This window comes from Protopterus annectens, chromosome 3.part1, assembly GCF_019279795.1.
Source record: "Protopterus annectens isolate FY-2018-M chromosome 3.part1, PAN1.0, whole genome shotgun sequence".
Lineage (NCBI taxonomy): Eukaryota > Metazoa > Chordata > Ceratodontiformes > Protopteridae > Protopterus > Protopterus annectens.
In genome coordinates this window covers 1,270,362,781-1,270,379,622 of record NC_056732.1, presented here as the reverse complement: position 1 = coordinate 1,270,379,622, position 16,842 = coordinate 1,270,362,781, and the positions used below count along the sequence as shown (strand labels likewise).

The following is a 16,842-nucleotide window of genomic DNA, read 5'->3' as shown; positions in this document are numbered from 1 at the left end:
CAGTGCTATTGCCTCTTCTATTGTCGGGCTGTATGATCTTTTCCATTTTTTATACTGTTTTCTTAGTAATTAACATAATCATGCAATTTAATTTTTTTTGCTGCTGCCTTTCTCCTCTCTTTCTACCCCTACAGAAAGTTTTTTTTTCATATGAAAGTGGCCAAAATATTGGAGGTTGCTGAAGGAAAGTATGGAGTAATTTATGGTTGGTATGGGGAGGAATATTTGACTGAAGTTGCAATATATATCCTGATCTAAGTAAAAAGGAGTTAATGGCAATTACGAGTATAATTACTACATCACAGCTGGGAGATGCAATAATTATAATGAAATCTAATTCAACAATGCGTAGTTATGTAGAGAATGGCCAAAGGTATACTACATTATTTTCAATGTATGAAAAGATAGTTGCTTGGTATACTACATTATTTTCAATGTATGAAAAGATAGTTGCTTAACACCCTCCACCAGATACTTCTATAGCCTCTCTTAAAATTTTTAAAGCTCTCTTAAAATTTCCTAAACTTTACCATAGCAGATGTTGTTCAAACAGATAACTGTTGCAGTAGTCAAAGCTATATAGGGTGTATCCTTCCAAGGATTGGACGTCTGGCCAGAATTCAAATCTTTTGGGTATCTTTCAAGTACCCTACATGTCTGAAGAGACAAGATAGTGTGTCATTATAAAAGCAGATGTAGAGGCACGAAAATTTATAGCTTTCTTGCCTCACAGGAAAAGGCAGGATTGATGCAAATATAATTAGTTATGTGCTAGCAGAAAAAGGAAAAACAAGGATAGGGGACCCCCACCCTGGCAGAAAGATTACAAAAAGTAAGAGCCAACAGGAGACCAAAAAGAGAAGCACAAGAAATGGGGGAAAGAGGAAGGATGTTAGTACTGCAGCAGTGATCTATTCAAATATCTACTGTTATGGTAAGCTGACTTTTAGAACTGCACCATGTCCATCAGTAGATCACTGTTGCAGAAACCTTACTGAAAGGAAGAAGGCAGATTTTCTGGCAGATCTCAATTACTTATGTGTCCTCCAGTCTAAAGGGGAATAGCACACCTTATGAGAATTATTACTATATCTGAGGGAAAAGGGCCTTCAGATGGTTTCCTCTGGGATGGTATGGGTCCTGCTATTTAGGCTATGCAGATTCTGCTATAAGACATACTTATACTTTTCTTCCAGGGAACGTAAGGAATTATAGGAAGAGGCAAGCAATTGTGGACCCATATGACAGAAATCCAGTGAACATGACAGATGATAATTGGATATACTATCATGATTTAGAACAGACAATTGAAAGGGTTAGTTCACATGGATTTGGGAGAATGTCAAATTAGGATCAAGTATCTTTCCATGGAATGGAGCCCAAAAAGCAATATGGAAATTGAAAAAAATTATTGAAGCTATTGAAGGATCTGATGTTGTCTATTTTCATCTGATTCAACTTTTGGGGTTGGCACCAAATCTCTGACTCCTCCCCACCCTTAATTCCCACCATTCCAGCAAAGTACTCCAGATCTCGTTTGCTGCCTGATCAGCTCTAACGTTTCTTAAGGACTCGTTTTTTCTAGTGAGACAAGTGCTATTTCTTAGACTTGATTTCTCTTTCCTTCTCTATATTAAATATAAATGTCTATCTTAAATAATCATTAGTATTTGATAGTAACAGATATAAGCAGTTAGGTGTTGGTACTTGTTAATATGTGTGCATGTACAGTTTTAAAAGAAATAGTCTGAAATAGCTCTTAAGATAGCTAAGATAGTTTAGAAAATGTTAAAGATAATTTATAAATACTTAAAGAAAATAATCTAAACCTTTTTTCTATGTGCATATTACAGTTATAGGAGATTATACCAAAAAGTTTGTTCCTCTTGTATCTGAAAGTCCAGGGATTCAAAAATTGCACTGCCTGTGGACATAAAATTGTATGCAAGAGTCTGTGTGTGTGTGTGTGTGTGTGTGTGTGTGTGTGTGTGTGTGTGTGTGTGTGTGTGTGTGTGTGTGTGTATGTGTGTATGTGTGTGTGTGTATCTGTTGTTTGGGCACTGGCCATTTGAATGCTGACTGTGAGATTTGTCCCTCCTTCGAAACACGGACCATTAAGAAAAACTAATGTTGAAAGGATTGCTTCCCCCTCTAACAGGATCTGTTTCTCAACCTTTCACCTCTAGTTCTTCGAGGCCACCTTCAGTTTCTACTGGAAAGAAGATTGAAAAGTCAAAGCAGAAAGAGCAGGAAAAATCCAAAGAGGGATGATAAAAATCTGAAGGAAAAATGGACAAAAACGACTGAAAAAAAGTCTCCATTTCTGACAGATTTCTTCTGTCTGGCTTCCAAGATTACAAGAAAGTTAAATCTACCAGTTTCTCTGATCCGATTTCCCTCACTTCATCCATCATTTTCTCCAGATCTGGTGAGCCCAGGGCACTATTCCCCAATTCTCCAGGAAAGGCAATACTCCACACCTGCATCTGTAGCACTATCTTCAGCCTTGCTAAAATGGATGTTGATCAAATGATGTGGAGATTCTTGAGCACTTAAATTAAACTAGGGGTTTTCCTGGCACCATCCCCCCAAGCTCTTCGGATACGGGTCCAACTACTCCTACCTTGATATCTCCAGAACTGGTCTTGCCCTTCAGATCCAGTTCCCATGGGTCTGAACTCTCCCCATGCACATCTGTTGGAGTGGTTTGGCAACTTTGACTCCTTCAGCTTCCCTTACTCTCTTGACTTTGATGCTTTCAGATCAGGATGAGTCCCAGAGCCAAAGCATTGGCACCATGGCCTGGGAATCATAGTTGACTCCGAAGTTATCAGAGCAATCTCATCTCTTGGAGCTTTGGCTCTTGATAGCTTTGGTCCAAGATCAACCTCATAGGTGATGTTGGTCAGAGCAGGGGTTATTCCTCCTCCTGTGGATAAGGGAGACATTCCTTTGGTTTGGATTGTGGTCTCAGATTTCAAGGCATTTGAAAGGGATTTTGGCTAGGCCAGGAATTCAGGTATCACCTTCAAGCTCAGCCCCATCCCAACCTCTTTTGGACCTTGCAACGCACTCCACTCATTCAGATCAATAGGGACAGTCAGTTCTATTAGGCCTGAAAGATACTCAACATTCGAGTTTCCAGTCTGATTCAGACCTGTCTCTTGCGATTCCCCATTCCCCTGAGATAAGGTCCTAAGAAGCAGACTTGTAAATGTAAACATCTAGACTCCTCTCCAGGGTCTTTCACAGAAGACAGATTTGGATGAAGGCAAAGGTTCTCCAAGATCCCCTCTAGAAGACGTCACCTTTAGTGATATCCTAGAATTGATGAAACAACAAGAGGGTTGGTCCACTGATATTCCCTCACCAGATGAATCTGTGTTTCTTGAGGCCTTTGGTGCTGGCTCATCTTCATCCTGGGTGATACCACCTGCTGTTGCTCTTACAGATTTGGTGGCTCAGTGGGTCTGGAAGGATCCAGATGTAGTGGAACTCATTCCCAAAAAATCAGACAGGATTTTGGTAGCTACAAAAGACAGAAATCACTGGAGTAAGGGTCCACCAGTAGACACCATGACAGTAGAAGCAGCCACTAAAAATAAACTTGTCAGAAGATAGTTCTTTTGTCCATCCCCCTAACAGGGAGTCGAGGGCATTGAACAGATTCAGAAAATGGATGTATGCTTCAGTGACCTTCGCACTCAGGATGCTGAACTATCTTGATCACATGACATCTTTTCAGGGGGACCTGAATAAGGAGCTTACCAAGTTCCTTGCAGGTAACTTACCAGTGGAGGCACAGAAAACAATGGACTCCCAACTGTCTACCTTTCAGTCCATGTCTAATGTGTCCATGTGTATGTTCTTCAGTTTAGTTAATGGCACGGCTAGGACAGCAGGCACGAGCATATCCATGCACCAGCATGCTTGGATGCACCTTTGTGACTTTGTAGATAACTTTAAGTGAAAGCCATATAAAAAACATTGAAAAAGTGGACTTTACTAAACTAGGTTTTGTTGTACCTCAATGTCAAGAACATACAAAGTTAAACATAACTTTTGTTTTACAAACTGCATATCTATTTTTTATGGTTTAGTTCTTTTCCTGATGTTGAAAAATCTGTGCAGATAAAGGCTGTTAACCAGTTTGTTGAATACAGATTCGAACTACTGTAATATCTATGTAGCAAAAGTTTTCCCGAGCTTCCCTTTAGCTCCCTTCTGGTTGGTCAAATAAAGGCAACGCCCCCAGACCACCCTCCCAAAGGACTACTGACTGAGCCAGTTAAACCAACCCATTCTCCAAAGTACAAATTGTAGCTCAAAACATTGCTGCAATTAACACTGAGCAGCGCTTGGAGAGCATCCACAAGGTATGTACGATTTTGATCTGAGCGATAAAGTAGATTTTTAGAAGATCATCTGGAGTTTAGCTGTTTTCGTCTCTGAGATTCTAAGTACCTGCTTATACTTTAACTTATATTTTCTTCCTAGTCTAGCGGCGTCATCTTTTTGAACCCTTCCATCCACAAAAAAATCACACTTCTTAAGACCAAGAGCAACAGGACCGAGTACAAGACCTAAGGCTTAAAAGCCTTGAAAGTCTACTTTACTCCAAGAGCGGCACAGCTCTCTCCAACAAAGGGGATATTAGGACTGAGACATCCGTGGGTCAAATCAACATCCCACCATACAATTGTGGGCTGTGCACAACCTTCAAAGACCAGGAAAGTCCTAATCCAAGACCTGTTCAGCTGGCGACACACCTTCTTACCACAGGAGATTTGTAGAGTGATCACCCTCTATCCTGTCTAGATGGTAAGACATAAATCCTACTTAACAAGCCGACTTTTCCCAATCTTCTATGCTCATGTTTATTTCCTTTAATTCTAGTACGTTTTTCCTCTCTACAGCCTCTAAAGAAAGCTGTTAAAATCCTCTAACGTCCCTTTCTATGAAAATCCCTCCTCATCTCCTCCAACCTGTCCAGTATGATATGTCCTATCTGTCCTACTGCTTTGACACATCTATTCTGAAAGAGGCTACCGATTTGGATTCTGTGGCTTCTTCTGAGGTAATTAAAACTTTCTATCAAGCTCCCCCTTCTCCATTTCTGTTTTTCAACATTATGTGTATTACATTCTTAGTCTCTCTCTGTCACTCTCTACAGTTTCTAGGTTAAATTTTGCAGCACTTAACTTTTCCTCTGAACTTCTGCTATTCTATATTTAAGGAAGGAAAAGATCACCAATACCGCAAACACCATTGTAGATAGGGGTCTTATCAACTACCTACAATAAGGAATAATGATTTCCTATTTTCTACTGGTCATGATTTTTCCTATGCAATTCAATATTTCATAAACTTTTCTTGTGTTCCCACATTACTCAATTACCGTTAGATCTCCACGCTTGTTGCTACTGCTTCTCTTCTAAACATGTACTACTGTTGTATCTTTCGGCTTTTCCCGGTTAGGGGTCGCCACAGCGGAACTCCGGTCTGCTAATGATTGGCAGTAGATTTTTACATACCGAGTTGCCAGCCCTGATGCATAACCTTCAACGAAGGTACACCCATTCACACATGTCTCCACACAGAAGACGCTTTAGCTGAGAATTGAACAGGACAACGTCTTACTGTGAGGCGACAACACTACCGCAGCACCACCACCGCAGCCTGTACTACTACATTCCTGGATTCTTGCTTCTCAGATGTATTATGTTATATTTTTATTTCATATTTTGTCTTGAGATACCTGTTCATTTTAAATGCATTTATCTACCAATGGACACAAGTCAGAAAATTATAGGAAGGGGTTGGCAAACATCATTTGGGTCTGCCACATTAGCACCAAGTTGCAAAAAGGCCAAAATGGTTAATATCAACAAGAAAGGGCAAGTGGACTGATAGCAAGCACACTAAAAAGGAAAGTGTTACAAACTTTGGTAAAACCTGAAAAAAGGTCACATAAAATGCTTAAAAGGAAAGAGATTCTCTGACTTTTCATGCTACTACTTCCAGTATTAGCCTCACTATAACACCAGCTGATTTACTCATTAGCATTAGCCATTATGCAATTATGCTTTCATTAACCTTACCTTTTTCGTCTGTAGTATAACTCAGACTGTGCCCTCTAGATGTAAGTTGTTTTCTCAGCTTCATTATGCTTTTGGCATCTACATATCCATGCCTAGAGGACAAAAAAAAAACAAGCAAATAAAACATTCATCACAAAACTTTGCTCGAGTTATTTACAGATCAATATCAAGCACTGTATTTTGATGTTATGAAATCTTACGCACAACAGATATGCACTCAACAAACTTAGCTGATCTTGGAAGGCCTTCTGCATTTGGTGACTTTAGAAATTTGCTTTTGGTATCCCCATTATCTATACTGTGCAGATACCATTTTTGCTCATATTATAACAACATTTCAAAAGTTTAGCTCACTTGCTCTGTACAGCATTTTTTAGAATATTGTATTCAAATGTTACTGTTGCTCATGTCGGTTTAATATTGCCACCGTTTACTGTCACCATATTATATTCCATTAGATTGTTTCTCTGCTATATTTCATTACAAGCTGTAAACACTAATATTTTCTGTAACAAGTCTCAGAGATGGATAGCCTATGCCCTTTTGAGCTACATTATTGTGCCTTTATTCGACTGGCTTGAGGGCTAACTTGTCTAAAATTTGAATCTGTGTCTGAGGCATTTGGTGACATTTGTTAACCATGCTACTTGAAAAAAAGAGTGTTGCTGCTTTTTGCTAAACTCTACAAAAGTTAACATTTACATCATCATATCCACTGTCAAAGCACTTATTTTTTGCTGCATTAATTGTTTATTTGTTGAGTATCTGCACTTTTTGAATTTTTTTCAGTCTTTAGTTACAACTACCTTGGTTCTACTTTAGTGAGAGTAGAGGGGACCAGAGCAATTTTCTGGCCCGGGACTGTGTAAAGGAAAGAAGAGTGTGCTGTTTTTTGAGTGGCCACAGGGCTTTGTTTGTGTTTTTTTTTTTTTTAATCAAATCTCTTCTACTATTTAAGTGTCTCACTTGCTCAATGATTGGCTCATAATCTACAAGCAAGCTAAGACTTACATTACCATATCCACTGTTTCGGCACTTGTTTTTCGCATTGTTTTTGTCACAGCTGCATTAATTGAGTGTTCCTGTGTTGGATATCCACACTTTTTTGGCCTTTTTTTACAAATTTTAGTTAGAGCTGCTGCTCTCTGTGCAGCAGCACCTAGCAGTGATCTGTACAGATGCTGGACGCTGATATCTCTCAGTGTGATTCCCCCTTGTAATGTGTTTAAATGCCAATCTCTTGCAGTGTAAGTTTCCCTTTGAGAATTTTTTTTATCTATAGAACATTTAATTTACACATATCTGCTTATTAAGTTCCTTGTATTATCGATCTGTTCAATATTTAAATTTCACTTACTCTTCCCTAGTAGATCAGTAGCCATGGATATGCACTTTCTGACTTTCTCTGTGGCCAGTCTTGTTGTTACGGGTATTATGAGGCACTTAAGCAATTGCCTCATTTACAATGACAACCCACTTGATAAAATATGTGAGAGGTGTAACTATACTAATGCTGGAGACAAAACTCTCTCATATAACCAAAACTAATCTTATAGAGGTTGTCAGTGACACTTGCACCAAGCCTACTGCACAAGGTAAAGACTCTACACATAAAATTACTCATGCTGAGGCACTTACAGGTAACCTTCCTAAAACACTAAGATCTCCTGCAGAGTACAATAAAAAATGGTCCTCAGCCATCATGTAAATACTTTGTTAAAACACCTCTCATTGCTACACTTAGTAACACTACTAAACCCTTAAGGCAAACCAGCACAGACTCAAATTTTCTGGTCATTGGTGATTCTAAAATGAGGCACACCAATGTCCCCATCACCAGACTGAGTAAGAAGTCACAGTTAGCTGCCTTTCTGGGGCTAGGATCCATTAAGTCACATAGGCAATCACATCACTAAACCACAGTTACTAGTATGACTCTCTATTGTGGGGGTTAATAACTGAAGACATACTTCCCTTGACTATATGAAGCATGACATGATCAAGCTCGCTAATTATGTGCCTCATCAGTTATGAGCATGGCAGTGAGCAGCACACTATCTTCTCCAAGGATGATGTCACACTACCATCAGAAAATAATGATTTTAACGACTGGCTTAGTTTCTGGTGTCAGTCCAAGAGGAAACAATATTAGACAGCCTTGGAGGACATAGTTGATAGACCATGCTGCTTTGCCAGAGATGGTATGCACTTATCCACTCTAGGCTTTCACATACTGCCAAAAACCTTTTCCACCCCAATAATGTTTTTTTAGGCAATATCAAACTGATAAACCTCCCGACTTAACTGAACCTATGAAGAAATATCTGAAGGTGATTCTGCTCAATGCTAGAAGTCTTAACAAGAAACTCCACTGCTTGCAAGCCTTCCATTACCTGGAGAGTGTAGACATCTCTCTAGTAATGGAGACATGGTTTAAAGTCATGGTGAGTACCCCGGCAGTGCATTGTTATAATGCCTTTCAGACCTTTAGTTCAGCTACTGCACAGGAGGGAACTAAAGGTGGAGGAGTCTGGGTCGATATTGAAAACAACCTCACATCCAGACTAGTTAAAGAGTATGACCCAGTATAAATTGTACATGTGCATCTCATCATAATCAAGGTTTCGTACCACATCCTTGCAACCTATAGGTCTTCCTCCATGTCCCAGGAAACACTTACTATCTACTTCAATGTACTAGAGTCCCTCACTGTTCAACCCAATACAATCTTTATGGGAGATCTCAACTACTCCACTACAGACTGGAAATTATACATCACTTCTAATGAACAAGCACAGTGATTCTTAAACTTTGTTAATACCAGCATCCTGGAACAGTTGGTTCATTCTCCTACCAGGGGTACAAAAGTACAGTTTTGTACCTACCATAAATGTACATGTCCGATAGATATGCAACTGCAGTCATAACATATGGGTTGTCCTGCCTCAGGCAGCCCTCGGTCGGCCGGATTCCAAAGTCTGGGTCCGACGTCGGCTGATGTCGCATTTCTCTCCGACGTCAGAGCGGCTGGAGTACATAAGCATCAGCCGACTCCATCTTCTTCGGTGTTTCTTTCCCCGGATGCCAGGTGCCCTCCAAGGAAGGCTGTAATCAAATTGGAAGATAAAACAGGTTTCCAGACAAATAAATAAGCAATAAACAGATACACCATAACAGATATCCCCAGCTAAGGGTAACAGGGATAGGAGTGGACCCAAGGCATAGAGGGGAAGGAGGGAGGGGAAAACCCGACTGCAGTTGCATATCTATCGGACATCTACATTTATGGTAGGTACAAAACTGTACTATGTCCTTCAAGAATGCAACTGCAGTCATAACATATGGGTTGAATACCATAGCTTAGCTGGGGGAGGTGGAATGCTCTAAGAAAAGGATGGTGTAGCTATCAATCCCTGCAGGACTGCAGAAGCAAAGCCTGCTCTGGATCTGGAATATAGAGGAAGGTTGTAGTGTTTGGAAAATGTATGCACGGAGCTCCATGTAGCAGCTTCTAGAATGTCTTTTGTAGGCACCCTCTTAAGAATGCTGTAGAGGTGGCTGTAGCTCTGGTGGAGTGTGGTCTGACATTGGCTGGCACACTCTTTCCATGGAAGGAATAACAGAATCTGATGCAATGTCCAATCCATTTTGAAATTGTCTGTTTTGAAATTGCTTTTCCTTGTACTCCAGGGGCGTAAGCTACAAAAAGCTGATCAGACTTCCTACTGGTCTTGGTTCTGTCCAGGTAGTAGCGAAGCTGTCTGTGAATGTCTAAGGTATGCAACAGTCTTTCCCCTTTGTTCTCAGGATTGGGAAAGAAAGTAGGCAGGTGAATTGCTTGATTTAAAGAGACCCTAGATACCACTTTTGGGAGAAAGGTAGGGTTGGTTCGTAAGGATACCCTGTCTCTGTGAAATGTTATGAACGGTGGTATAGCCATTAGGGCCTGTAATTCCGAAACCCTTCTTGCTGAGGTAATGGCGAACAGGAAAGCTGTCTTCCAGGAAAGAAATTGTAACTCCACAGAAGCTGCTGGCTCAAAGGGAGGTAGAGTCAATTTTTCTAGGACAAAGTTCAGGTCCCAAGCTGGTACTGGTGCCTTTCTTGGGGGCTTTATATTCTTGATTCCTCTAAGAAATTCCCTTAACAAAGGATGTGAAAACACAAGTGGATCAGTGTTGTATCTAGCTGAGACAGCTGAAGCATGTATTTTTATAGAGGAGTATGAGAGTCCATTATGTAGCATATCTGCCAAATATTCCAGGATGAGTGGGATGCTCAAAAGTGATGCGTCATGGCCCTTGGTGGTATTCCAAATGCTGAATCTCTTCCATTTGGCTGAGTAAACCTTTCTGGTGGATGGTCGGCGGGCTTCTGTCAGTATCCTCTGAACTTCCTTGGAAAGAGGTAGGTTGAGGTTATTCATGGGATTTCCCAAGCTGTTAGCTGTAGCGTCTGGATGTTGGGATGAACTGTCCTGAAGTTGTGTTGAGTCAAAAGTTGGGGCCATTGAGGGAGGGCCCACGTTTTGTTGTGACATATGCTCCGTAGTAGTGGGTACCAGTGTTGTCTTGGCCAGTCTGGAGCTATTAGGATCCCCTTGGGCTGCTCTGCTTTGATCTTTAGTAACACTGTGGTCATCAGTGGCAGAGGTGGAAATGCATAGATTTTCAGGGAGCTCCAGTTGAATGAGAGAGCATCTATTTTCCATGCTTTTGGATGATATGTCCTTGAACAAAACTTTTGTATTTGATGGTTGAGGTGGGAGGCAAATAGGTCTATGTCCGGCCTGCCCCATGTCGAAGTGAGTCGTATAAAGATTTCTGGATGTAACCTCCATTCGTGGGGGTCTAGGAAATTCCTGCTTAGACTGTCCGCCAGAACATTGTCTTTGTCTGGAACAAACTGGGATTGCAACTGTATGTTTAGGCTCAGTGATTTTTCCCAAAGATTCATTGTCAGTCTGCAAAGGGGGTAAGAATGAGTGCCCCCCTGCTTGTTTATGTACCACATCACAGTGGTGTTGTCTGTCCGTATTAGTAGGTGGCCTGGTTGTAGTTGTTGTCCGAAGGCCTCGATGGCATGCATTACTGCCAGCATTTCTTTTTGGTTGATGTGCAGATGTGTTTCCTTTGGAGACCATTGTCCTTGAATACATCTGCCCTCCATGTGCACCCCCCATCCAAGGTCTGAGGCGTCTGTGGTCATGGTCTGTGTTATCTGTGGCTTTTTGAATGACATCCCTGTGTTTGACTGGCTTACTGAAGCCCACCATAGAAATTCCTTTTGAAGACATGGAATGAGTGGTATGGTTGCTTCTAGGTTGTTGCTGTGTTCAGACCATAAGCTTTTTAGGTACGATTGAAGCTTTCTCATGTGTAGTCTTGCTAGTGGAACCAGGAGAATGCAGGATGCCATGTAACCCAGGGCCTGTAGGAATCTCCTTGCAGTCATCTGGGTGAGCTTTGCTAAAGTTTTGAAGTAAAGAGTTAACTTCTTTTGCTTGTCTTCTGTCAGGTAAGCCATTTGAGAGGCTGTGTCTAGTTTGGCTCCTAAGAAGGTAATTTGCTGGGAGGGCTGAAGTCTTGACTTTTGAAAGTTGACTGTGTATCCCAGAGCCTGTAGCAAATGTATGACATAATTCAAGTTTTTTGTCAAAGTTAGTTTGTCGTCCACTTGTATGAGGCAATCGTCCAGGTACGGGTAGATTTGAATCCCCTGGAGCCTGCAATGAGCAATTACTGAAGCCAGGCATTTCGTGAATACTCTGGGCACAGTAGATAAGTCAAATGGCAATGCTGAGAATTGATAATGCTCTGGCCCTGCAAGAAATCTGAGGTATCTTCTGCAGCTGTGTCTGATAGGGACATGCAGGTATGCCTCCTTGAGGTCCAGAGTAATCAGCCAAGACCCCTTGCCCAGCATGGGAAGGAGTTGCTGTAGAGTCAGCATTTTGAACTTTGGTACTATGAGAAAAGTGTTTAAAGCGGACAAGTCCAGTATTGGTCTCCATTGAGTTTATTTTCTTGGAACAAGGAACAGTCTTGAGTAAAACCCCTGACCTTGTTCTTATTGTGGAACTTTTTCTATTGCTTTGATCTGAGCAAGAAGAGAAATTTGCTTGATAGCCTCTGCCCTCTGGTTTTGTGGCAGGTTTGGCATGCCCAGTTTCCTTGTGAAAATGGAACCTGTAGCCATGGTCTATAATGTCCAAAATCCATTTGTCCTTTGTCAGTTTGTGCCAATTTCTTGTACACAGAGATAATTTTCCGCCCAAAAGAGCTTCTGCTTGCTCCTTGGTCAGCGGACCTAGAGGAAAGTCATTGAGAATGTCCCTGTGGGGCGGGAGAAACCCCTGTGTCACTTCTTTGGTTTGCTGGTTGCCATTGTCGTCCCCTGTAGGATCCTCTGTATTGGCCTCTTCCTCGGGCATGCCTGTTTTTGCCCCTTTGAAATCTTTCAGGATTAGGAAAGGACCAGTTTTTAGAAGGCCAGTTCCTGCTGAATCTAGATGGCTGGACCTGGAGGAAATCTTTGACTGTCTGAACTGACTTGGCTTTTTCCTCAATGGATTTTAACACATCTTTAGCATTAGCACCAAAAAGCTTGTTCTTTTCCAAGGGTGCATCAAGAAGTTTTGCCTTAACATGATCTGGTAAAGGTTGATCTTTTAACCATGCATGTCTACGAATGACCGCCCCTGTCATAGCTGCCCTACATGAAGCTTCCAATGCATCATATCCACACTGTAGAAAATGATTGCTAACTTGTTGAGAATTGTGTACAGCCTCCTGCAAGGACTTCCTATCTAAAGGTTCAGGGGAGGCCAATCTTTTCTGTAAATCATCTAACAGGAAATCCTGATATTGAAACATGTGAAAGAGACAATTGAGAGCTCTCATAGATAAAGTAGTGGAGGTGTAGACCTTCTTCCCCCATCTCTCTAAGGACCTCGCTTCCCTGTCGGAGGGCAAAGGGTTTTTGGAGGTGGTAGCTGAAACCCCTTTAGGCCCCTGGGAAATTGTTTCTAAATCAACAGCATGGGCCCTAAAGAAATGAGAATGGGTTTCTGGGACCCTATAGTATCTGTCAGGCTTGACAGGAGCAGGAGGAAGAGTATCAGGGGTAACACTGGAGTCAGAGTACAAATCATCCAAAACATCAAGCACAGGAGGTATAGCTAAGGGTCTGTGTTGGGGCTTTTTAAGGAAGGTTCGTAGGCGCTTTCTGGAATCTGAATATTCCTGGCCTTGCCACTTAAAATGCTCCCTCATGGAATGCAGAACTTCCCCAAAAGATATATCCTCAGGAGGAGAAGCCGAGGGGATAGAATCCTCTGCATCTGAATCCTCATAGGTCTGGAAGGGCTCTTCCTGGCTTTCGGAGTGAACAGAGTCCTCAGAATCTTCATCTGTGGGAAGAGGGTCAGGAGGTTCGACCCTGGGCCTCTTATCAGGAGGAGTCTGGGATCCTCTCTCAGGATGGGCCTGGGAACCTCTGATCAGGGAAATTAAATCTGCGGCCATAGCCATGATTTGAGTTTCAGGAGTAGGCTGAGGTAAGGCTTTAGTAGAAAGATGCTTGGACTTGCTGGCTGCCTTGGCACGTGTGTAGGCCTTGATAGACATGGACATGGGAGGCCTAGCCACTCCACGTGCAGGAGTGACCTTATCAACAGCAATGGTCTCGGGCATTTCCTCGGTTTCAGTATCCGGAGGAAAGTCAATAACTGGCGTCGGAGTGGCCTCTGGTATCGGAGGTATCGGTAATGCGGTGTCTTCGGTTCATAGTGGTGGAATAACCGCCTCAGAGGGAACCAGAGCACTCACGGTTAATTTTGGCGTGCTGTCGGTGGAAGACGCGGGCCAAGGATGTCGGTCCCAGTCTTTTCGTTTCTTGGGAGTCTGCATTGTCGGTTGTTCCGACGGCATCATGTAATCAAATTTATCGCCGAAAAAGTCTTCAGCGAACTCCGCCCGGCGCTTGTTGAAGCGAGCACAGGCGGCACAGGCCGAGACGTCGTGGTCCGGGCCAAGGCAAGGGAGGCAGTAAGAGTGGAAATCCTTATGAGGTATTTATTTACCACAAGACAAACAATTATTTACTTTTTCAGTAATTTCTGACATCGGCTGAGGCAAGAAAAGGTCCCCAATGGGGTACTTAGCTTTTTTGATGACTTTGGATTCGAAGAATACAGGAGCTGACCGACCGGCACTTGCGAACTTCTTCTGCTTCGGGCACCATGTGGCAAGAAAGACTGGAGAAGATGGCAACGGCTGATGCTTATGTACTCCAGCCGCTCTGACATCGGAGAGAAATGCGACATCAGCCGACGTCGGACCCAGACTTTGGAATCCAGCCGACCGAGGGCTGCCTGAGGCAGGATAACCCATATGTTATGACTGCAGTTGCATTCTTGAAGGACATCATTCTTGAGCCTGTGCTCTCAAACATAGGGGAGTGATGTTCCTCATTTAATGTAATGTCCTCACTCATCAGATCTGACCATAATGCAGAATTACTTGAAAAAAAGTTAAATCCAGGGCCTCAACAAAACCAAAAACCTTTAGGAACTATTCTATGGCCAACCTCTCCCTACTAAGTGATGCCTTGGCTAAATTCCAAGCAATCCCAAACCCATTAAACACCATAGCTTATGCTGAGCTATTTACAAAATTCCTGTACAGCCATAATGGCAAATGTATAGAGCAAGTTGTGCCCACTCATATAAAGAATAAGAGAAACTGGAAGACAAGCCACCTTGGTAGAATCATAATATCAATCGGTTATACAAGAGTAAAAAAAAAAAATCTTGGCCAAGTGTAAGAGGAACAAGGCCCAACATATTGAAACTCCTTAACCAATCTAAAAAGGCATCTAAGGGGGTTTTTAATACTTCAGAGGCGAAATTTGAAGAAAAACTAGCTTCTCAGGCAAAGTACAATGACAAAGCTTTCTACAGTGGTGTCCATAACTTCAAGGGAAATATGCAACAATCTACAGAACTTATTGTGAATGGCATCACCCACACTAAATCATAGGCCTCTGTTAACCTTTTGAGTGACAGGTTTAGCTCAAATTCCACTCCCCAAGTAGTCAAAAGGAAATTCCGCGTACTACAATCCCCCCCCCCCCCAACCATTACTAGGGAACTGGTCATCAAAGCACTTTCCGAGGCCAAAAACACTGCCATTGATGGGCCCTGATAACATCCAAGATGGTTACTAAATAGCAAGAAACATGACCTCTCCTCTACTTGAATCACTTTTCAACTGTATTCCCCTGCACAAAGGGAGGTCAAACCATAGATTCAAGTAACTACAGGACCATAAGACAATAAACTAAAATTTGACATTCACATATCCATGACCATAAAAAAAGTCCACAAAAAACTAGGAGCGTTATACAGAAATAAGCAACGTCTCACCAAAGCAGCAAAGATTTCAATAGCAAATTCCCACCTTATCTCCACCCTACTTTATGCCTCTCCAATATATACCAACCTAAGGCAATGCGATCTAAACAAGCTAGAGACCTGCTACAACAAAATCGCCAAATTCGCCACAGGGGCATCCTACCAAAGTCACCACTGTCTCTCACTTGCTGAACTGGGCTGGCTTGAACTCCCTCACCTCCTTCAATGGTATCAACTATCACTCGCCCACAAACCAGTAAACCATCCACTAAATGTCCCATCCCTCCAGAATCTACTCCAACCCAATCGCACCACCGGACCACTAAGATCCAGCAACAAAAATCACTTGCAGATCACTAAAGCCAATAACTCTGCTGGTGAAGCACTATTCTCTTTCACCATAGCCAAATTATGGAACTTCCTCCCACCCACAATTATCTCCGTACCATCATGTACCCACTTCAAAACTTTACTAAAAGTGCACCTAAAAACATGCTGGCTATGCCCTTGCAACTCCCACTCTAATATCACCCACCCCATCCAACCACTATCTTTATTTCCACCCCACTAACTACCTTGATTACAGCAAGCTCAGATGCTCATAAGCCTAGTACTTATTATACAGCAGGAACTTCTTATTATAACATTTGTTAATGTCTGTTATGTACTTCGCAGATAAAGATTCTAGTTGTCTACTGATGTACTATGTTCTTCATCTGTAAATATGTTTGTAATTAATTGCTATGTTAAATTGTTAATCGCTATGTAATCCAATGTAACTACTGTCTGTTTATTTTAACTGTGGAGCTTTTCTCCCCGGGCCTCCGCTGAAAATGGATCTACATCCAGTCGGACACTCCTGGTCAACAAATGTAAATAAACAAAAATAAAATAAAATAAATAAATAAGTCTGACCAGCTTCATATGTAAGGCCATGGAAAGAATCATCATGGACATGATAAAATGAGGACCTAGGTAACCTGCAAATGCTGGACACATCACAGTTCAGATTTGTTAAAGGAAGGTCATGCCTATTAAATCTGGTGGATCTCTTTTAGAGGGTCACCAAAGTAATGACTGAGGGCAAGACTGTGCACATGACTTACTTCAATCTGTCCAAAGCTTTTAATACAATACTCCACTCAGGTATTATAGACAAGCTCATCAAATTAACTATAAACTCTTATCACCCACTGGATAGCCATCTGTCTCACTGATAGAACCCAGGAGGTCAAAACAGGTGAGGCCACCTCCACAAGGAGGCCAGTCATCAGCACAGTCTCCCAGGGATCTGTACTGGGCCTGCTCCTTTTTGGCATCTATTTC

The 16,842-nt window shown here is 42.0% G+C and overlaps 1 protein-coding gene across 2 annotated transcripts in view; it reads right to left on the bottom strand.

Moving 5' to 3' along the window:
- The window catches only part of LOC122798413 (ubiquitin carboxyl-terminal hydrolase CYLD-like), a 1,245,230-nt gene that overhangs the window by 276,757 nt on the left and 951,631 nt on the right, over positions 1–16,842 (bottom strand). For both annotated transcript variants that reach the window (XM_044067332.1, XM_044067333.1), the window contains one exon: positions 6,102–6,193. In XM_044067332.1, coding sequence (XP_043923267.1) covers positions 6,102–6,193 — 92 coding nt within the window. The remainder of the gene's footprint in view (positions 1–6,101; positions 6,194–16,842) is intronic.